The following is a 22,250-nucleotide window of genomic DNA, read 5'->3' on the forward strand; positions in this document are numbered from 1 at the left end:
CTAAAGGGGGCCTATAGGAAAGATGGGGAAAATCTTTTTAGTAGGGCCAGCTGTGACAGGACAAGGGGGGATGGTTTTAAACTAAACCAGGGTAGGTTAGACTAGATATAAGGAAGAAATTCTTTACAATGAGGGTGGTGAAACCCTGGCAGGGGTTGCCCAGAGAGGTAGTGGGGGCCCCATCCCTGGAAGCATTCAAGGCCAGGTTGGACAGGGCTCTGAGCAACCTGATCTAGTTAGCTCCTGCAGGGGGGTTGGACTAGATGACCTCTAGGGGTCCCTTCCAACCCGAAACATTCTATGATTCTATGATTCTATGAATTTTCTCTTTGGGGCAGCATGGCATTTGCTGCAAGTCTGTCCTTCATGAAGGGAGTGGGATGAAAGAAGCTGAGTCTGGAGAAAGAGCTTCCCGGCTTTAGGAAACTGGTGAATCCCAACAGTTCAGAAAGACTCTTACCTGCACCCTTCGTGGTGACCACTTTTGGTTTGCTGCGAGCACCATCTCCCTTCATGGTGTAGGCGGCTACGGTAATGGAATATGCAGTCTCAGGCTGGAGCCCAGCAATGACCATCTCCTGTTTGCGAGATTCCAAAGGAAAATCATGTAAGTATTCAGGTACATACACACGGGTAGATCTCTCCTCCTCGCAGGAGTCTCAGCCCCTTTCTAGCATGCAGGAACATTCATTGAATCTGAAACCATGAGACACTCTGGGGCAACTGGGTAGATGTGGCAATGGGCCAGAGGATGAGCGCGACATTCCCTCAGGGAGAGGCACGCATGCCCCAGCTGCTCACAGTCCCTCTGTAAACACAGCAAGCCTCTGCAGGGCTCTGGTTCGATGCATTCCCTTCCAGATCTCTCTCTCACACATCCCCTATCTCAACACAACTGCTTCAGCCATCAAAACGCTGTTGCGCTCTTCAAAGCGTTCCTCTCCACTATGCCGTCTCAGAGGAGGTCTCAGCGGTTTCAAGGAGATTACATTTTTTTCTCCATTACCCCCCTCCCTTCTCTCCTCAGAGATATTTTTTAATGCCTTCATAATATTAAAGGGATTGCTTTAACGCAAAGTGCAAGACGACATTTTCTGCTTGCATGCTAAAGCTCTCTGCTAAATCCCCAACACCCTCCATCCTCTATCAGCCTCACCACACCTGGCTCCCAAGAGCTTTTGCCACAAGACCGGCCTCAAGAACAGACCTTTCCCATAAAGAATTCAGCCCTTCAAGGGGCTGTGTTGTGAAAAGGAATCCCCGTGCTAAATCAAACAGGATGAGAGCATATGCAACAGGGTTTTCTCCAAGGCCCTGAAAAGGAGGGAGACGTCAACGTTGTGCACTTTTTATGGCCTTCCTCTCCCCTCACCCCCCACTGCCCCTTTGTGCTTTCAACGTTAAACCTCGGGGCGGCACTTGGGAAGAATTTGCTGGTCCTGAAAATATCTGCATTGCCCCCAAAGCTGAGCAGGGAGCGGAACGCCAGAACTTCAAAACAGCGCAAATTTGATCAACAGGTTTGGAAGCCATTAGCCACAGAGACAGGGCTGTCTTCTAGAAGTCAAGAAACCTGCTCTGCTTCCACACTTGCCGCTGAGCTTTATTAAGATTTTAGGCAAGAGACATTCTCTTTCACGCGACTCAGTTTCTCCATCTGTAAAAGAGAGGCCCCTCACTTTCGTAGGGCCCTTGGAAATCTCTAGGAGGCACGAATACATTCAATTTAGCAGTGCATTATCTTGGGCCCCTGCCATTCCAAGAAGGAAATGCTTTCTCCTACTGCTTTGTAGCTGTCAGAGGAAACATTTAGCTTTTTAGCGGAACTACCAAATGGCCAACAGCCAAGCTGATTTTAAGGTCTACTTAAAAGGTGAAAGTGCCAATAGCAATTTAGTGCTTTGTATCAACAAGTATCTAAGAATCTTGGCCCGCTAAGGGCGCAAAGCATTTGTTCGTGCCCTGATAACTTAGGACTTACAGGGCTTTGAAAACCCAATGCTTCTCAGCCTCACTACGCTCTTCAGACACAAACCAGAGGTGCTTGCAGACCAGCCCATCCTTAAGCTTACGTTGAAGGTAGTCCCACCCTGAATGTCCCATCTGCTTCCCCACGGAGGAGCAGCAGACTCATCCTTCCTTCAGAGCCGAGGGGAAAACCCTGCAGTGTTGCTGCATGCTGACAAACTACGCAATCACAGAGCAAAGTGAAGACGGCAGGGACAACGCATGGGAACACCAACAACAGGCTTTAAAACAGGCACACTGGCACTGCAAAAAAAAATAAAGGAAAAGGAAAATATCACACCACAACAGGAAGTGGGAGAAGGGAAGGGACAGAACCAGGATGGGAGGATTTTTACTTTTTTACTTACGTATTCAGCAGTGTCATCTGTTTCCCACTGGGCAGAGAACAAGAGAGGTTTTGCACATGAGAATACAAGAGGGGAAAGAAGGGAAAGACAGAGACACAGCATGAGGAAGGAGGCCCTGAGCAAGCAGCCACACAAGGTCAGAAGTTACCAGGCCAGCATGAAGGAAGAAGTAGAGTGGGAGAAATTAGTAGATTCCACTGTGGCCTTTGCCTGTCTTAAAAGACTTCCCAGACACAGGGAGGATGGACGGTATTTAGTTCAGTGCTGGGACAGCAGTTCACACTCTTCCGCAATAGCTACTGTCTGGGAGTGCAAATGAACTGCAGAAAGACAACATATACCTTGTCATAGCGACACTCATCTACTTTCTCCAGCATTATGTTGCTTGGGATGGGACAAGGCGGCTGGAGCACCCACCCCCTCAAACCTTCCATGAGAGGAGGTTGGAGTAAGAGGTGAGTCCTTACCTGGGCATCAGCCAGCATGATATCCTTGATCTGGGGCAGCCCCCTGGCCTCTCCATTCTCCATGCGTACGTAGTGGACCTGGTAGCCGCGAATCTGGCCATGCTGGCGGTTCTGGACTGGAGAGCGCCAGAACACTTGGATTGCAGTTGAGTTCAGGACCTCCACCTCCACTTTCCGAGGCGGCGCACTGGGCACTGCGAGGAAGGGAAGAGAGGGGTAAGAGCACTTGGGGATTTCTATCTGGAGCCTGTCACTTCACCCATGGGACGTGCGCACACTGAATCTACAGCCCTGGAAGGAGGGGGAGACTTAACAAACCAGACATCCCATCATCTGCCACTGGTCTTTATTCAGTGAAACAGGGAAGCGGTTCTGGGGGATCTAATCTGCATGGCTTGGAGATACGCATGGGAACGGGTCCATCTCATAGTCCAGCCATTCTTCCACAGGCTCCTTTGTCCCCAGTTTGCTCAGATGGAAGAAAGCAAATGGTTCCAGATCACATTCTGAGGGCAAAGGCAATTTCTAATGAGCCAGAAATGCTCTGGTCCTGCCTGTGGGACGTTAGGGTGGAGAGGGTGCGGAGGGGGACTTGCCCTTGGAGTGCCCTCGTCTCTTGGGCAGGGCGGGGGGGTTGGTGGTTACAGCTGCTGCTTAATCTCAGGACAGGAAACAAGAGAGGTCTTGGATGGAATTCGGGCTGAATTTTTGGAGATAATAATAATGACGATACAGTGCATGACAGCCTCATCTGCAAGAAACCCATACTCTCTCTTGAGCAATTCTGTCCATTTGGATGTGGGCAGATGCTCAGGGCAACAGGACCCACATTGGGGACAAACCTGTTGCTTTTAAAAAAAATCTTTTTATTTGGGATGGTGAAAGAAAGCCTGAAGAAGTTTGGAATTTACTTATGTTATTGACTTGACCTATATTATTTGAGGTCACCCTCACAGTGAGGGTGCTCTCCCTTCATGCACACATTCATATTTTTTTCTGGTTTTATTTTACTGTAGTAAAAATACCAGGAAAGTTCAAGTCTTGTTGTCTGTGTTTGTGCTAAGAAGTCTCCGAGCTGGGCCACTGAACTGGAGTCTAAACTGTTTGTTACTACAGGTTTATTGAAACTTTAAGAAAAAGATTCTTCCTTTTTACCACTAACCAAAACTTTGACTTAAAAAAGGAGCTAATAATGAGGAATGTGTGGGAAGAACTCTCAGTATTTTAAAACAGCTTCTGGCAGCAATCATCTGCTCATCTCTGGTTTCATTTCCTTGCTGCCTCAGCTGCTTCCCTGCTCAGTAAAAGCATCTTTTCAGGAAAAGTGGTGCAGTCAAGGCCCAGAGGCTTGACATTAAAAAAAAAAACCACATCCAGAAATCCCCAAAAAACAACCCTAGAGCAGGGAAGGACAAGCCTACAGACCCTAACGCTCAGAGGGGCTCAGGGAGATGGCAGCGCAGGATGCTGCAGGTCTCGGACCGGAGGCGGTGTTGAGGCCCCACTGGGGCTTTGCTCTTGCACCACCCATCAGCCACGAGAAGGGACTCGACACGTCCTCCCCGGCGCGGGAAAAGCCCCCTCCAGGGACACGTATTCACCAGGGGACTCAGGAGAAAACCAGAAAAAGTGCAATTACCATCTTCATCTGTCCGGACGATAACCGGCGAGCTCTCCGGGCCCGGCCCCACCTCCGTATGAGCCACGACAGTGATGCGATACTCTGTCCACTTCTCCAGGGACTCCAGTAGGATCTGACTGGTGGTTGGGGGGATATCATTCACCTCCTTAAGCTCCGTGTCCTCAGAGTCCAGTGCTCGATAGTAGACGCTGTATCCAGCCAGGACGCCATTTTGGCTTTCAGCCGGAGGCGGCCGCCAACTTACCAGAATGGCGGTGGATCTGGTGCTGACGCATTTTACGTCTTGAGGGGGGGCAGACGGTTCTACGAGGGGGGAAAATTCAGGAGGGAAAGGGAAGAAGGGGGAAAAAACAAAAGATGGGAAAGATAAAAGAAAAAAAAAAGGAAAATGATAACAAAAAAATCTAAAATAAAACATACAAAAATTTGGTTTAGGAAGATAAAATTAAAAAAGAAGAGAGCTTTTTGTTGTTGTCTTTTTTTTTTTTTTTTAAATGAAAAGAAAAAAAAGCCAACAGAAATGAAATGGGGCATCAAAACCGAAATGTTAGAAAGCAAAAGACTAAAACAGCAAGCGGGCTAGCCAAGAGGGGTCCTGCTGCTTTTAGCAAGTGTGGCTGGCACAAACCTCAGCACCCAGCTTGACCCTATAAAAGACCCTTCCTCTAGCTCCCTGTTTTACAGCAGTCTGGCAAATCCTGCCCTGGTAAAGTACTTTTTTCCAAACTGCAGTCTCTGGGATCTTGAATTTCTTTGAAGGGAACTGTGAAAAGTAAGTCAGAAAAGCAAATCTTTTGCCAGGAGGCTTAAATTTAAGAGTCTATACCTCCAGATGGAAGTCATTAGTTGTCCACAAATTGAAGGAGGTGAAAAACCATGGCGGTCATGCCCAGGATATTGCCAAGCAATGAGCCCGCAGTGTGTTTAGATTGGAGGGTTTTAGAGACAAGACTTGCAAAGGAGCGAGGCAGCAGGTTTGGCCAAGGTATCCAGGTACCCGGTGGGATTTCCAGACGCAGCAGCAGCTCTAACTCCCGTTGCACTCACTGCCTAAACTCCGTCAAGGTTATTTCTGAACGTCCCAGGAGGACACCTTCGGAAACGTGGCCCTACGCAGCCGCACGTTCTCACGGTGGCAGCAGACAACTGTCTGAGGGGCTGATTTGCAGGGCGAAAGGTGTATGATTTTCATGGGGAAGGTGTAAACCACAGCTTTCTAGCGCAGGGCTGCTCCCTTTGGTGGTTGCTGAGCTGCCGTAGGCGATTTGTAGCGTGCTCTGCTCAGCGGGAAGCAGGACGCTGACACCGGCCCCGTCAGACACCACGTGCTGGGGCACACACGGCTGTGCCACGGCCATGCCCTGAGAGACAGGGAGAACTGCAAGAGACACGGGGTTGTCGATGGAGATGCCCCGGGTCTGAGGCCTTGGTGCAATCTGGACCACGAGTCTGCCACTTGTGTGCCCCAGCTGCAAGCTGGGCGCTTTGGGAAATCTCAGACCAGGCTTCTTCAATCACGAATTACAATCAATCAGCCCAGGTAAGCAGAGTGTGATAGATTTTCAAGGTAAATCTGCAAATCCAATCTCAGCCAGTACAGTCAAGCTGCAATAAATAGCTTTTAACTCTCTGCAGACGCTGCCAGAAACTGGGGGGGTCCCTGTGAGCCCCCCAAAGCATCACCTGCAAGAAGCAAGGGAGCAGATAAACGCTCGTCACCGTTTCTCACTTCTCTGTTGCTTTTCAATCAACAAAAAGCTCTTTTCCCAAGGAATGATTTTTTTTTTCAAACCTCTCACTCCCATCCCTGAGTCACAAACAGAAGTTTAGGCCCTGCTTGCCTTGAGGACTCTGCTAAATCAAGTCACACTTTTCCCAGTTCACACTGGAGTGAACGCCACGTGCTTTGTGGATGGCTCCATCAACCAGAAATCAGAGGGCTTTGCAGACAGGGTAAAGCCGGTCCTTACACCGCAGTGCTGAGCACTCTGGCCACTAGGACATGCTGGGTGTTGTCCTCCTACTTTCACGCTTTATCGCTACACTTTGGCCGTATTTAAATGGCAGAATGCAACCCTTAGCCTCAGAAATCCCACTGCAGAGGGTGACGGTCCCCGGGGCCATGGCTAGCCACGCAAAATAATACAAAATATGTCAAACAAACAAAATGAAAAGTAACAAACTGGAAAATAAAACATAAATCAAGCCAGTAATTTAAAATAATAAATATCAGAAAGGAAATCATAATAATAAAATAATGCTGATATAAAAAGTGACTCCTTCCAGAACATTCCCAGTCTGTTTACCTACCTTCCACGCTTCAACTGCTAATTTATAAGACTTTCTTACGAGAGAACAAGAGAAACTGAGCTACGAGGCCAGACCAAGCTCCTGGTGGGTTTCTGCACATGACTGGCTTTCAAAACGCCGCCCTGCCCCACGGCGAGCTCCCCCGACTGAGTCACTCCCCCGCTGCCAGCAGAACCCGAGGTATTGCAGGAACAGCAATTTTGGACCCCAGTCTATTCCTTTTGCTAAGCTGCCTGTAGAGAGACCAGAGAGCAGGGCGGCAGATTCCCGCTGACGGATCTCCTTGCCCCCACAGCTCTCTCCATCTCCTGGGATGGACGCAGCACCAACATCTCCAGAATGGAGGTGCACTGCTCCTTCCCACACCCCAGAAGCAACTCAAGTCCCTTTCAGGGCATGGAGGAAAAGACTCAACCCTCTTCCAGTGCCTGCCATGATGCTGTTCGCTTCTTTTTCCTCCCCATCAGGGGCTGGTAGCGTTAAAAGCCACCTTTCCTGCTTAGCAGTCTAGCCAAAGCCACCACGGCTGAGAAACCCACTGCAGAGAGGGTCTGACCTGACCTACCCTTTCCATCCTGAACCTCATTATGAAAGCCCCAGTAAGCAGAGCCGGAGCTCCAGCAGGCACTTGGGTTCACTGTTTGCACTGGCAGCTGCTGCGCGTGGTCACGCTCGCTTGCTCACTCACCCTCTACGCTCCAGCACAGGGACCTACCGAGAGGCCCTGGAGCGAGGCCTCCTTTTGGGATGGTTTGCACTTTCTCTGGTCAAAAAGACAGGGTGGGTGGGTGATGGGGGAGAAGGCCCAGATCCCACCCGGCCCCCCCTCCCCGTCACTCTTCTCGACTACAGCACCTGGATGAAAACAGCCACCAAGTGCTGGCTGGCCATACTGGAGACGCATCTGGGGAGTTCATGGCACTGTGAGTTTCCTTCACAATCCAGCCCAACCTGCGTGACCCTGGAGACGTGCGTGCACGCGTGGGGACAGCATCGAGAAGGTGGAAGCTGTATGCAAGGAGGCAAAGTACTGCAGCCCAAACTGGAGGCTTGAACTCACCTCTGCAACGAGCCCCTTTGCTGGAAAGGGAGCCACAGCACAGGCAAGAAACCCCCCCCGCCGGCCAGCAGACCATCATCTTTGTCTGCTGGTCTGTTTTTACCAGGCAGACAGCTTTTTGGGAACCCCTCCCAGCCCGCCCACGGGCTCCAGGACGTACATGACTGCGTGCAGACCCACGCACGTGTGTGTGAGCCTGCAGCGACAGGGTGGACTGTATTTGTGAATCCGCTTGAGACCAGCCAGTACTCACCTGAACTGCATCTTTTACATGCTTTAAAGTTGACTGTCCAAGCCACAAGAATGACCCTTACTGACCTTGTACAATACAATGTTTTTTAACCCTTTAGGTACCATAGACTTTGTATAGGTTTTGTTCACTTCATATACTGTGAGGAAGGGGGAAGGGAAGGAGAGCAGAGCTAATGGGTGGGGGAAACATCCTTTCTTAGGAAGGAACTGAGGGTAAGAAAGCCCCGATGTTCCTCTACACCTGCACATGCAGCCTCACAGCACCCACCCTGCCACCCTTGTCCGTCGACATGTGCTTTGCACTCTGCCATTTCTGAGTAGGAGAGTTGCCAAGGAGCCCTGGGAAGGTCATGGCTAGTTAGAAAGGGCAAACCAGCTTCCTCCAACCATGAGATTCTGTTATTTTCACAATCTACGTCTCTGGTACTTGAAGAGTTAAAACCCAGCTACTTCAAGAAGAAAAAGATACTTTACCTTTAGTTTAATGGATTTTACTTTGGTTATGATGCTCAGGAGGAGCCACCCTGAGAGGGAGGTGGAGGGTGTTGTGCAGAAAGGTGTGCAATGCAGGGAGGGCTGCGGCATGCAGGCACATGCTTGCCAGCTTGAGCTAGGAGGGGAAGAGCACCGAACGCCTCGGCAGGCTGCGGGAGGACGAAGGAGGCTTTGCCGTTGCAGAGACAAGATGCCATCTTGGTGTGAAACCGCCCAGCAAGAGACAGACAGACAGAGAGCGGGGAGCTGGTTTCATCGGGCTGCGAGAGCATGCAGGCAGGCAAGCAGACAGCAGAAGAGAAAAGAAAGAAGAGCCATGGAGCGGGCCAAGGAGGAGCTGAACGGACAAGGAGCTGCAGAGGGAAGACACAAAAGCCTGTCCCGAGCCAGAAGGTCTGTGAGCCGAAGGATGCCGCCCGCACCAGGGAGAATTGACTCGTTCCTCCAACAGCCAGCCAGGAAAAAATGTTTCACCGTGTTACAGGACACTGACAGCTCCCAGCTGATGTTCTTAAGAGCGTTAAATTAATGAATCTATCCCTATGAAAGCTGAGCTACAGAGAAATAAACCAGGCCTCATTCTGGGCAGGTGCCAAGTTAGAAAAAGCCCCAAAGCCTTCCCCTTTCCCAGATCCCCTTCTCTTCACCCTTTAGGGACAAATTTTCAGCGTCACTGAGCCCTACTGCCATCAGCTCCCACACCCTTCTTCCAGCCTGTTTTTATCCAACCAGAAAGCACAAATCCCAGACCCTCTTCTCCTCCCATCCCCATGGATCTCAAGGAGGGAAACCCCTTGGAAAACAGAAGCAGAGTGTAAGTTTGACACTTATTTTTCAGGTCCTTTCAGTTCGTTTTCATCCCCCCCAGTGATGCTCCCTCTGTCAGTACCATACTGGGATCAGAACCAGCAGATGTGCAGCAGAGTCAGGAAAGGATTTTCTTTCGATATGTAGAGAGAGTAAAGAAAAAAAAAAATAAAAGGAAAAAAGGGGAAAAACATTTGAAGGAAAGAAGAAAACAAAATATCTTTGAATGGACTGGAGGCCTGAGAAAGCCCCAGTAAGGAATTCTGTCTATGCAGAAGCAGACTCCCCTTTCCTCCCACTCCTGGGGGGAGAGAAAGAGGAGGAGAGAGACAGGGAAAGAGAGGAAAAAAAGCCTGAACAAATCCAAGGGGAAAGATGGGGCAGGCGCCCAGCCGCGAGCCCGCTGCTCTCCCTTGTTAAGGACTCTGAGAGATGGGAGCAGGCGCTCGCTCTCCTCACACTGGTGACCAGAGCCATTTCTGAGTTAGTTCTGCTCCCGGCTACTCCAAACTGCAGCGGAGTGATTTAGTAGAGATGAGAGGAGACAGAAAACACGAAGAACAGCTGCCACAGCCACTCATGCAGTGAAAAAACACCTCATTTAAAAGCAAAGATCTGTGAAAAGCCCAGGTTGAAATATTGCCATCCAGGGTTATTGTCCCCAGGGCAACAGTGAAGGGAGACAATCCATTAAACTAAAACCAGCACATTTTGGTTGCATACGCTCCATCCTGGTGTCATTAATATCTCCCCCACAGCCTCCACATGACTCCTCTCTCCCGCTCTGCTGGAGCCCAAATGGGACCATTCCCAGCGCTCGCTGGGCCAGCAGGCTTTCCTCCCCACAGCTACGAAGTCGCTCATGGAAAAGAACATGAGGACTGCTTTCCCAAAGGCTGGTGAAAACATCGGACTTTTGGTTAACCACCTTCCCTTCTCCTCTTCCTCCCGATTCCCCCACCATCTCCCTGCTCCATTGCTTGTGCCCCCCTTCCGACAGCTGCTGCTCAGTTTCTGCTGGTGGACGGGCAAGCTGCTGCACGGCGGTGGGGTGCCGTCCTCCCTGAGCATGCTCAGCACCAAGGGCCAGCGCCCATCCACAAGCTCTTCCCTGCTCCCCACCCCACCAAGTGGACGATGCTACCTGGCCTCCCGCCACCCCCACCACAGCATGCACCAGCTCCGCTCTTCGTTCCCATCTCATCTATCTGGGTCAGCAAAGGGAGAGGGCAGCAGGTCCCAGAGGCGTGTATGTCTGTCCCCCATCACCTCCCCATCCGCCTCCCTGCTGAGGAACCCCAGAGGTGTGAAACGCCGCAGCACCGCGAACGTCCGCCCCACAGCTCCGTACCCCTGTGCCCACCATCTCTGGCTCCCTGACTGTCTTCCCCTCAGAGAAGGGTGGGAAAAGGAGAGACACCTACTAGACTGCAAGGTGCGCTCTCTGACCTCCGGGGTGAAGGCCCCCAGGCCCAGAGCCGAGCGGGCAGCCAGCCGGAAGACATACTCAGTGTTGGGCTTCAGGCCTTCCACAGTGAAGGAGGTCGTTGGCTCGAAGTTCTTCGGCACCTGGGATGGGCAAGGGGGAAGAAAAAAAATAAAAACAAACAAAAAGGAGCAGAGGCGAGCCCTGCCCAGAGACACCGGCCCTATTCCCCTCTCTCAGCCAGCTTGGGGAACAGAGGGTGCTCCTCGGGGCCCCAACCCTTCGTGCTGCTCCTCTCCAGACTCACCTCCCTGCCGCGGTCTCCTTCCTTATAGAGGAGCTCATACTTCACTATGATCTCCTGGCGGGGAGGGCTCCACGACAGCACGATGCTCGTCTCCGTCTTGGCTTCTGCTTGGAAGTTCATCGGCTGCCCAGGAACTGACAGAGAGAAGGAGCCGACAGGGCAGAGGAGGCAAGATGAGAGACAGGAGAAACCACGTGAACTTGGCTAATGAGAAGACTCCTACCCCGTTGTCCTGGTTTCCACTGGGATAGAGTTAATTTTTTTCCTCTAGTAGCTGGCACAGCACTGTTTTGGGTTTAGTATGAGAAGAATGTTGGTAACACCCTGATGGTTTAGTTGTTGCTGAGCAGGGCTTACACTAGTCAAGGACTTTTCAGCCTCTTAGGTTCTGCCAGAGAGAAGCTGGGAGGGGGCACAGCCAGGACAGCTGACCCCAACTGGCCAAAGGGGGATTCCAGACCATATGACGTCATGCCCAGTATATAGACTGGGGGGACTTGGTATGGGGGGGTGACCATTGCTCAGGAACCGGCTGGGCATCAGTCAGTGGGTGGTGAGCAGTTGCATTGTGCATCCCTTATTTTGTATATTCTGTTGCCATTACCATTATTATTATTTTCCCTTCCTTTTCTGTCCTATTAAACTGTCTTTATCTCAACCCGTGAATTTTACTTCCCCCCCACCCCCCCGATTCTCTCCCCCATCCCACCGGGGAGCGAGCGAAGGGCTGCGTGGTGTTCAGCTGCCTGTGGGGTTAAACCACAGCGCCTGTTTTCTTCAAAGCCTGTGTGTGAAGAGCACGGCAGCAGCACAGTGCCATGCTGCAGAGCGGGCAGGCCCTTCCTTTAAAGCAGAGGAGGGTTAAATCCCACCACAGGACTCGAGCATGTCCAGAGCTGCTGAAGATGGAAGAGTCCTACTGGAATTACATGCCTCTTTCTTGGCAGTGCAGAATAGAGCCCTTCCCACTAATCCCCAGTATTAAAAGATTCTGGAAGTGGGCAGCCCGTTGAGGACGCAGGGTTTCCTCACCAGCACCCCGCGCCATAAGCAGAGCACCTGAAAGCACGCTGGGTGACACCCTGTGATAAGACACCTTTTGTTCTTAGCTCAACATATCTGCTGTGACAATTAGGGCTTTTTTTTTTTTTTTTTTTTTTTTTTTTTTAGAAAAAGGCAAAATAAGGCTCATTTCCCACTCATCTCTGAGAAAGTAGTTTCTGGGTACTTGAAGATGTGCTAAGCTTCACCACTGCCTGGGCAGTGAGTGTTTTTAGGTCTATTAAAGACATCTAGAAACTGGAAGCAATAAGATAGCTCACTTTGAAACATGGCACAGCAGAAATGGATTTTCTTTTTGTAATTGCCTGCCCCACCCACTTAAGCAACAACCTTTCCGAGAAAAAAACAGATCAGAAATCATGCACCAGGCCCTCTGGCTCCAGCCACTGGACCGAGCTTCTTCCCAGAAGGTTACTTCTATTTTAACTAAATTGAATCAATAAAGAAAAAAATGCTCTGGCGACCTGGCAGCCACAGCTGGATAATGCTCTAGGCCAACACCTCTCCCTCCTGCAGCCCCGTGCACCCAAGGTTAGTGACACAGCTGCTCACCTCCTTGCTGCGTCTTAACCTGGATGGGGTCGGAAAGAGGCCCGTCTCCCACGGAGGTGAAGGCCAGGACCCGGACTGTGTAGGTTTCGTCCTCGAGAAGGCTGCCCACCGTGGTCAGGAGGCTGTCATCCACGTTGTGCTTCTGCCAGTTGCTGACGGGTTGATCGGGCTCCATGGTGTAATACACGCGATAGCCACGGATCTGCCCATTGGGCTCCACTGGTTCCTCCCACTGGATGATCATGGTGGTGCTGCTCAGCATTCGTCCCTGCACATTACGAGGGGCACTGGCAGGAGCTTGTTCCCCAGTGCGAGTGACCACTGACTCGCTGGGAGGCCCCTGCCCAATGCTGTTGACTGCAGAGACCCAGATCTCATACTCAGAGTTGGGGCTGAGCCCCCCAATACTGTAGCGTGTGGTGGTGATGTCTTCTTTGATCTGATATGGTCCATCCTGGCTTTTAGACTTGTATTCAATGACATAGTAGGACACAGGGTCTGGATTTCCAGAGTCCCAGGTGATGGTGATACTTGTTGCTGTCGTCTCTGTCACCACTGGCGTCCCAGGAGCCTTGGGGAGTGCTGAGAATCAGGAAGAACAGACATTTTAAAAAAACCCACATATGCTGAAATGGTGCCTAATTGGGCTAGTTAGGGCTGTAGGAGCCAGAGGCACAGTACCCATCACAGCGCGGCAGTTCAGCAAAGTGCTGCTGAAATATTATGAACCTAGTTATACACACTATTATCCTCCTTAAACTGCTCCATCAAAAGGAAAGTGTTCAGCTAAACATCTGGAATCATTAGCACAGACTTCAGCTGCACATCCGCCGGCTCACACGGCAGCAAGCAAAAGCCGTTTTGCAAGAGCTCCTTCCGAGCACATCATCCAGTCTTCTGCAACAGCGCTGGCAGCCCCGCTCCGGCACTGCTGAGTCTCCCCGCGTTTAGCGTGCAGGTACCGGTATAGAGAGGACTGCGCTCTCCAGAACTACAAAACTGTAAATACTTGGGAGTGCTTCCTCTCAAGCCACAAATGCGTGTTAATGCTTCATCTCCCCGTCCCTCATCCCGAGCTCTGGAGCTTGCTGGAGACTGCATGCTACGTGTTGGACACCGTTAACAGCAAGCTTTACGTGTTTTCCTCACTACACACTTTAGACCCTTTCCAACCTCATCTTCTCTAGACTCAAGCACCTCTAAAGCTCTAAGTTCTCCTTTCATCTTGTGACTGGGAAAGATTGCGGATGCTTACATGCAGGAACATAGGGGGGAACAGAATACAAGTAAAATGACAAAAGGCAGAAGGTACCAGCAGGGCAAGGTTCCCCATCTGAGGAGATGGAATAGTTGGAAGCAGAAGCAATGTATCTTACACAGCAGCTTTTTAAATTGATAGTATAAGACAGGGAAAAAGGGGAAGGAAGAAAATACTCGGGAAAATAAAGAGCACCTCAGTCCAGCCCCAGGCATCCTTCTGCTAGCACGTGAGCCCACTCCCTGTGCCAAAGCTCAGGATGAGTGTCGTGTCAGGATTCACTAGTCCCTACTCATTTCTACTGTCAGACCTTCCTTAGGTGGATGCACTGATACAACAGGATTGTTTTTCTTTAGCCCTCCCCTTCTCCAAAGTATTTCTCCTCCTCTCCCCCACCCGCCCGCATCCTTTCCCACCCCATCACCCCCCAGATCCCTCATGGGCAACGCCAGCACTCAGAGCAGACACCAGCTCATACAAAGAGCTCTACACTCACCCAACCACAGGGGCATCCCGCTTGGGTTTTAATACTCCCCTGCTGAGGACAGAATAGATTGAAGATTGCACCCGTGCTCCTCTTGGGAATTGCTAGCTGGAAGCTGGGGTTATTCCCCCTCTTGCTGAGGCAACAACGGCCACTAAGATGCTGGAACTAGGCTCTACTGCAAGGGCACGCATGCCAGAGATCCTCAGGGCCTTGGCTGAATCTCTAACCTTGGAACAGGATGGCATGCAGGCTTCAAGCCATCCAAAGCTCCTTGCAAACTGCCCAGCCAGCCTCACATCCCAGGACAGAAACAAGCATGCAGGGGTTTGAATCACAGTTTTCTTCATAACAAACAGCTCAGTTGTCCTAAAGTGAGGGAAGATCTCAAGCCACCAGCTTCCCCTTCCCTGCGGATTTCTTTGTGTGTGGGATCCCCAAAGACGCATGCACAGATCCCAGCGCATGGCGCTCACGGTGCACAAGTTTGTCTTCCTGCTCATGCTCCCATACCCAGGCGTGTACATACAGGCTTGGAACAACACGGTCTTACATACATGCGGTCAGGCACCCGCATGCCCATACAGCCACGCTGCTCCTCCTCCCGTGCACACACGCGCACTCATGCACGACTACCTCTGTACATGCATGATTGCGTCCCCGCACTCCTCATGCGCAGACCAGACAGTCACAGGCTCACCCCATGCAGACAGACATAGACACAAGCAGAAACAGGTACAGCCCCCCCCCCCCCCCCCAGACACGGCGACATTCCCACTCATGCACTGGTGAGGGCTGACAGGCACGACCATGTACCTCCACATGCTCACATGCATAAACACGCCATGTGCTCACGTTGGCTTTGCACGCGTGCTCGGACGCTCTGTGACGACCGTGTCCCCAACACGTGCCTTGCACGTATACACACCCATGCGGCAGCTCACACGCTTGTGCATGCACGCTCCTCCAAACGTGCACAGTCGGGGAACCCACGCACTCGCTCACGCAAGCGTGCTCACACTCTCTTACATTTCACCGTGATCTGAGCAACGGCTTCTATGACTCCCAGACTGGACATGGCCACACACGTGTAGTTGGCTGAGTCCTTGACATCCGTGAGCTCCAAGACATTACGGCCCACAGGCATGTCATCTTCAGGCGTCAGGTCCTCCGCTCCCTGCATCCACTTGACGTATGGCATGGGCGAACCCACGGCCACACAGGTGATGTTGACGTTGCCTCCGGGCATGATTTCATGGCTGACGGGTAAGATGGAGAAGCGAGGGGCCACACGGCGAACTGTGGACGAGACGCACAGAGGTAACAAACAAAACAAAACGAAACAAAACAAAACAAAAAAAAAAAACCAAAACAAGAAGAAAGAAAAGAAAAAGAAGAAAAGGGAGAAAAAGAAAAAAGAGCAAAAGATAATTTAAATATAGATGGGGTTTGTCATCATTTATTTTCTTCCTTCATTAAAAACAAAACGAAAAACAAATAAATTAAAAAATCAAAAACCAAAAACCAAAAAAATGAAACTTCAAATAAATTTTTACTTCACAAACAATATATAGAATATAGACATAAAAGCGATATTTCATAGCAACAGGGTTCCATTGATCAAGATTAGACCCATCACAGCACAGATAAATACACAAAAATTTATTAGCAATTTCTCATCTTTACTGGCAAGAGCTGGCATGGCGAGCGTCGAAAAATCTCCTCCACAGCCGCTGGGGCCCCCAGCTCCCCGCTCCGCGCCCCGGGAAAACTGCTCCTCCCCTTTTCCAGTGGAGTCCAACTCCCTTATCACCTTCTTCCATGGAAAACCAAACCAGCCCTCCACCACCACGGCCTGAAACGGTCCAGGCGCCGTCTCCGTCTCCGGAGAGGGGACCTCTCCCACCGGACACACTGTGCCCGAGGGATGCTGCAGAGGTGGGGTGGCGGCGGCGAGGAGAAGGCTGGCATGGAGATGGAAACTTCTCAAGATTTTGCCATGTTGGACCCAGAGAATCCAACAAAGGGAGAAGTATCGCATCCCCAAATGCCAGAGAGACGCCACTCGAAAAGGAAAGAGGCAAAAATGTAAAAAAGGGAGGAGAGGGAGTCCCCGGAGCGGGACAGAATTTAGTTAGTGCCTGCGTGTGAGAACCGTCCAGGGGGAGGCAGTCCCCCTGGAGCGAGAAGGAGTGTGGAAAAGATGAGAAACTCTAATGAAATTTTTGTGGTTTTCGGGTATAGAAACCCTAACGAAGCCTCTTTAAGATCTGACACGGTTCCATCGATAGATGCAGCTCTCAGAGTCACAAACATCATGCAAAATAGGTAAAAAAGAGAGAGAGAAAAAGAGAGAAAGAGAGAGGAAAATGCAGAGAAATATAATTTATGGGCGGCTAGCAAATGCCCACATGGATACTGAATAGAAAGAGAGCGACAGAGAAAGAAAGGAAGACGAGGAGAAGGAGAACAAGGAGGGGAAGGGAGAAAGAAGAGAGAGAAAGAGAGGGAAGGGAGGGGGAAACCCACTTTAATGCTGCATACTTTTTCTAGCTGATGTGACCCAATGTGGTGGCTCACATTGTCACATCTCAGCCCTGGCGGAATAATAAATAGAATAGAATTAATAAGAAAAACAAGGTAATGAAACTTTAACGTTGAGAAAAACAGTGACATGTTCTGTGCATCTCCTTAGCAGAGAGGTGGATGCAGCTTCCAGACCTTACACAGTAAGAACATGGACGCAAAGGGGAGGGTGCGGTTTCCTTGGCTCCATTTTCTGAACTAACTGGGCTGGCTGGCCAAGGTGGGTGCTCTTCCGTAGGGGTGAAAGCAGGAGAACAGGCAAAGGAGAAATGTAAGTGGATCGGAGGGGCCCTAGGGAGGGAGCTGAGGGCAAGGGCCCATCCCGCAAGCAAAGACCAAAGGACACAAATCCCAGGAAGTTGCAGGCAGAGCAACAGCCCAAGGAGAAAAGGAGCGCGGGATTCCTCCAGCTTCCGAGACAGGGAGGGCAAGCAAGGGGGCAAGAGAGTTAGGAGTGCTGGGGGCCTGAAAAATATCTGTCCCTGCTGTACTATTCCCGGGTAACCTCTCTGAACAAGCTCTCTAAAAAATCCATGGCAATTGTATCCATGCAAAAGCAATGCAAAGGACATCAGAGCTCAGCTTGCCATCGCTCTTCCCAAGTCCTAGTGCCTTCAGATATCCTCCGGTACTGACGTCTTGGGTTTTTCAAAGTATTTATCTTCCAGCCCCCTTCCCTGGCTGCCACTCAACATTACGGATCTTTTCAGATGGGAAGGGCGCTGCCAGGAGAGGTAGTGGCTGGTTTCCATTTAGCGGGGCTTTGCTGAACAAAAGCCAAATAAAGCCTCTGCCTCCCGCTGCCAGCTGACAAGGCGAGGTCTTCACAGAAAGGTGTGCTCTTCCCATCGTGCTAGCAGATCCTTCTCCGCATGGTTACCAGTACCCAGGAACTATGAGGCAAGACCTCCAGATTTGTGGCATTAGGAGCTCAGAGATGTCAGAGGAGAATTCCTGCATGCACGGATTTGCAAAGGGAATGGATAGCATGCCCTCACCTCCAACATGGCTGGGGAAAGGACTCGAGCGCAGAGGGAGAGACCGCAAACTCACCTGGGCACTAACACTACAAGATGAATTTCTGCTTTTAGAGAGGAGTACCACGGTGTGTGTACAACCCCAGGCACCAGCCCTGGCTCAAGAGAGCAGGCAACACGCTCCTTTTGCTCCCTCCCGTCACACCGCTATGGAAGACTTTTAGCCCTAGACGTGAGGGTACGGCCCTGCTGCCTACTCCATCCTTCTTTCCACTGTCTGCGTTAGGAGGAACCGCATTTCAGAAAATGGAGCCATGTGAAGACCACACCGGTCACAATCTGAGACAAGATGGAGAGAACTTGAAAAGAAACAAGTGGGGTCAACATGCAGACAGATCTGGGGTGGGGATGACTCTTTTGAGGAGGGGCTGATATGTCACCTTCTGGAGAGGGGAGGCAAGGTGGGAAGAGGTGAGGAGAAATGGGGAGACATATGCCGGACAAGATCCGGTCAGCAAACAGCATCAACAGCAACAAACAACGGCAGGTGGGATGCAAACACTGAGTTGTCATGGAAACAGAACAAGACAATTAATTCAAACTGAGGCTAATCACAAAGAAATAAAAATGGAACTGAAAGGAAAATAAAAAAAAAAAGAAAAAAAAAAGAAAAAGGAAGAACAAACCAGAATTCAGTAACTTAAAAGCATCATTTGATGTATGGTGGAGTGCTGAGAATCGGAGTCTGAAGGGAACAGCCGGCTGCTGTCGTGGGGTTTTGGGCCGGGGAGGGCAGAGATCCACTCACAAAACACAAGCTCGGGGCCACGGAGCTGGAGCTGCGCAGAGCACGCTCGCCAACAACTGCAGAGCGATTCTCCCCGCCCGCCCCGCAGCACCCCGGGGCTTCGCTCAGCTGCGGGGGGGCGCGGGGCAGCGTTACTCTTTGGCTGTTTGATCAACTCATGGGCAGCAACCAGCACGTCTGGATGCCAGCCCGAGACAACGCGCGTTCTGCGGAAAGGGAGAATTTGGATCCGGGTTAGCGGCAGGCTAATTCAAGACCAAAACAGGCAACAGCATTGTGCTTGTGCATCCTGGTTTCAAAAAAGCTGCACACTCCTGTGTGCGCACAAATACACAAACATCCACACGCCACCTAGGATGTGACAGCAACTCCAACGTTCAATGCTGGAGACCTCCGAGAGTCCCTAGGTACATCCCTGCTACGGCTCAGGGCTGTGACAACTGCAGTACTTCTAGGGCTCATCTCTGGCTACCAAGAACCGTCCCGCTGCTGTTTTTTTTTAATTCCTACACCTCTCTGATTTGGCTGTTGACATGAGATTTGTCAAGCTGAGCATCTCCGGGTCAGCGTTTAGGTCAGGGACCTAGGAGGAGGACAGCGGTGGTGGGAAGAAAGCTTGAAGTGCAGCTGGAGATTGGATCAAGAAGGGTTTCAGCTCTGGGTCCAGCTGGGTTTCACACAGAGCAGCTGACAGAGTGGAATTTTACATGTAAAAAATGCGATGAAGACATTCCTTCCATTTTGCTGTCCAACACATTTCAAGGACCAGAAAGGAAAGCAGAACTGCCCTCTCTGGAGAGGAACAATTTGGGATGGGGCAGTCCAGTCTCTATACACTTATCTAATACTTTTACCCACTTCTGGTTTCAAGAAGCACCTTCCCTGAGTTTCAGGGATGTTTGGTTTCCATGACAGCTTTGTCAGACCTGTTTTACGAAGCCAACCTTGCATGCATCCACATAAGTGCATGCTCCATGTGCATGTGCAACATCTCCCGATATACGCACACAAGCAGGCACACACAAACACACATTTTCAACGGCCAAAAAACTCTCAGGAGCTTTTTTCAAACAAGGATACAGCTTGTTCCTGATAGAACCAGATTTTAGAACTGGAGCTGGACATCTGTGATGCAAGTCAAAGTACTTCAATGCAGAGAAGCCATTTCTGAGAGACGGAAAGATTTCTTCCGTGCCGTTAGTTATGAGTCTGTTTAATATTGTCTGTTGGACAAGTATTTCACACAGGCAAATCTGCACCCCAAATTCTGCTTAACATAACCTTCATTAGGAACGGAACAGATCCGTAACTTCTCACACTCTTGTAAAGCCAATTGGTTTTGCTGCTGCTCACGGATGCAGAGAGGTTAACCCAGTTTGTGTTCTGTGAGTGGCATTTTCGGTGCGTTACTCTTTCCAATGAGAAGGTACCAATCGACATCACTGAGGTTCCCCACCACCACCACTCAGTTAAAAAGAGAACTGGGGTCCACAAGGTGAGAGATGTTTTCGATAGGGACAGATTTACAGACCTGATTGGAAGAGACACTGGGAGATCCAGGGTTGACTTTTGCAACACCAGAATCCATCCTTAAAATGTGTTCCCAGGACGCTGCTAGTGAGAGAAATCTGAGGACCAACCAACCAGTTTGTGCTGAGGAAACCCACCGGTTCCACTTTTTAAGCCCCTGCCAGATTAGCTCAGGGAGAAAAATGTTGGAGGAGGAGCGAGGTGGGGAAAGGAGAACGTACTAGACAAGAACCCGTCACTTCAAACCCCGATTCACATTAAACCAACTAAAAGATAAAGGTATTTTATATCTTAAAGAAGAAATTAATTGAAAAAGGAAACAAAAGAAAGTGAAGTGACTGGTTGAAAGCACCAAACAAAACCAAATGGTATTAAACATTTTGACACTCAGCAAGCTGCTGCTCCAAATGAGGTGAGAAGGCGGACATTATTGGCCATTTTGGTGAGACAGGAGTCATTCCGTCTTGCTCCAAAATGAGGAGGGGGTAGGGGAAAGGGTGCCAAAATAATGTGCAGCCTCTACATTATTAGTGAAGCTTAGATTACACCTGTCCTCCCCTCCCAAAAGGTGGTCCGTCCCTGCCCCGGTGCTGTCCGTGCAGCCGCCTCTGCCTTCTCCCTCTCCCATTCCAATTACAAGTTCATTCCGCTGGGGCGAGACGCTGTTCGGGTTTGGATTTCCGACCTCCGTCCCTCCAGAGGACGAGATACTTGCCTCCTCATACCCATCTCCTTCCTAATTTCCTTCACGGTAAATAAAAATAAATAAGTAAATAGGTAGATAAATAAAGAACGAGACCAAGGCTTGGATTTGGTCTGGAGGAAATCCATTACCTTCCCAATCATCGTTACTTTTCCACTTAAAAAACCACATTAGTTTAGTGACAGGTTGGCTGAACATCTCTCATCTTTTGTAATTCTTTTTTTTTTTTTTCTGTTGCTTTTTACAGGATTGAATATAAAATAATCCGAACCCAATTGTAGCTCAAGCAGCTGTGTAACATTAAACACAGACTTCACTATTTTATTTCTGTGATTTTAATTTGACAAGGTGTAATCTAATTTTTTCCCCTAAAACAAAGAGAACAGCGATGCAAAGGTGTAAGAGACACAGGCAGGCAGAGATTTCGAGATCAGTACAGCACAGTGTTCCTGCAAAGTGCCCTCTATAGAGAGATATACATATATATATATACATATATATACAGTTTTGATGGTTTTTTTGGTTGGGTTTGTTTTTTTTTTTTGGGGGGGTGGCTTTTTGTATCCATTTCCATTTCCCGATACCCTTGAGAAATCCTTCTGCAGAAACACAGCAAAGTTGTTTGTTCGCTTGGGTTGCTTTTGAACTAGAATTTCAGAGCTGAGGACACCCCAAACACGGACAGGGCGCTCCCCCACCCACGGACGTGCTAACGGCACGCTTCAAAATTGTCACGGAACTCTCCCTCCCTAATCTCCAGCGCCTGGAACGTGGCCCTGGCAGGGGCAGCTGTACAAAGTCGCAGCGGTTCTGTCTCCCTCCTTTTCCATTAAAGACTTTATCAATGCTAGTCTAAAAAGGTATTAAAATGCCTACATTTTAAAATATCAATGATTGCTTTGACCTTGCGGCTATTTGTTAAATCCACAGTGCAAGTGAAATGATTTCCTTCTAACCTCTACGTGGCATTGAAAGCGCAAAGCTTAGCAACCGTCCCGCTTGTCTACTGAGGGACGGGCCGAGCAACCAGCAGCTCCGGTTTAATGGTCAAATTACACATGAGCCAAACTTAACCCAGGAGCAGGCGACAGCCTAAATTATTTGTTAAATTAGTCACATTTTAACGTATTTTGAAGCTTTATTTCCTGA

The 22,250-nt window shown here is 50.0% G+C and overlaps 1 protein-coding gene across 1 annotated transcript in view; it reads right to left on the reverse strand.

Annotated features, from left to right (window-relative positions):
- Nucleotides 1-22,250, reverse strand: part of PTPRS (protein tyrosine phosphatase receptor type S) — a 71,799-nt gene that overhangs the window by 33,292 nt on the left and 16,257 nt on the right. Inside the window, exons 3-9 of the mRNA XM_035892262.1 lie at nucleotides 15,527-15,796; nucleotides 12,756-13,337; nucleotides 11,142-11,275; nucleotides 10,833-10,977; nucleotides 4,482-4,787; nucleotides 2,843-3,036; nucleotides 461-578 (exon numbers count right to left, since the gene is read on the reverse strand). Coding sequence (XP_035748155.1) covers nucleotides 461-578; nucleotides 2,843-3,036; nucleotides 4,482-4,787; nucleotides 10,833-10,977; nucleotides 11,142-11,275; nucleotides 12,756-13,337; nucleotides 15,527-15,796 — 1,749 coding nt within the window. The remainder of the gene's footprint in view (nucleotides 1-460; nucleotides 579-2,842; nucleotides 3,037-4,481; nucleotides 4,788-10,832; nucleotides 10,978-11,141; nucleotides 11,276-12,755; nucleotides 13,338-15,526; nucleotides 15,797-22,250) is intronic.

The sequence above is a fragment of the Egretta garzetta genome, unplaced genomic scaffold (assembly GCF_000687185.1).
Source record: "Egretta garzetta isolate BGI_Z169 unplaced genomic scaffold, ASM68718v1 scaffold4, whole genome shotgun sequence".
Lineage (NCBI taxonomy): Eukaryota > Metazoa > Chordata > Aves > Pelecaniformes > Ardeidae > Egretta > Egretta garzetta.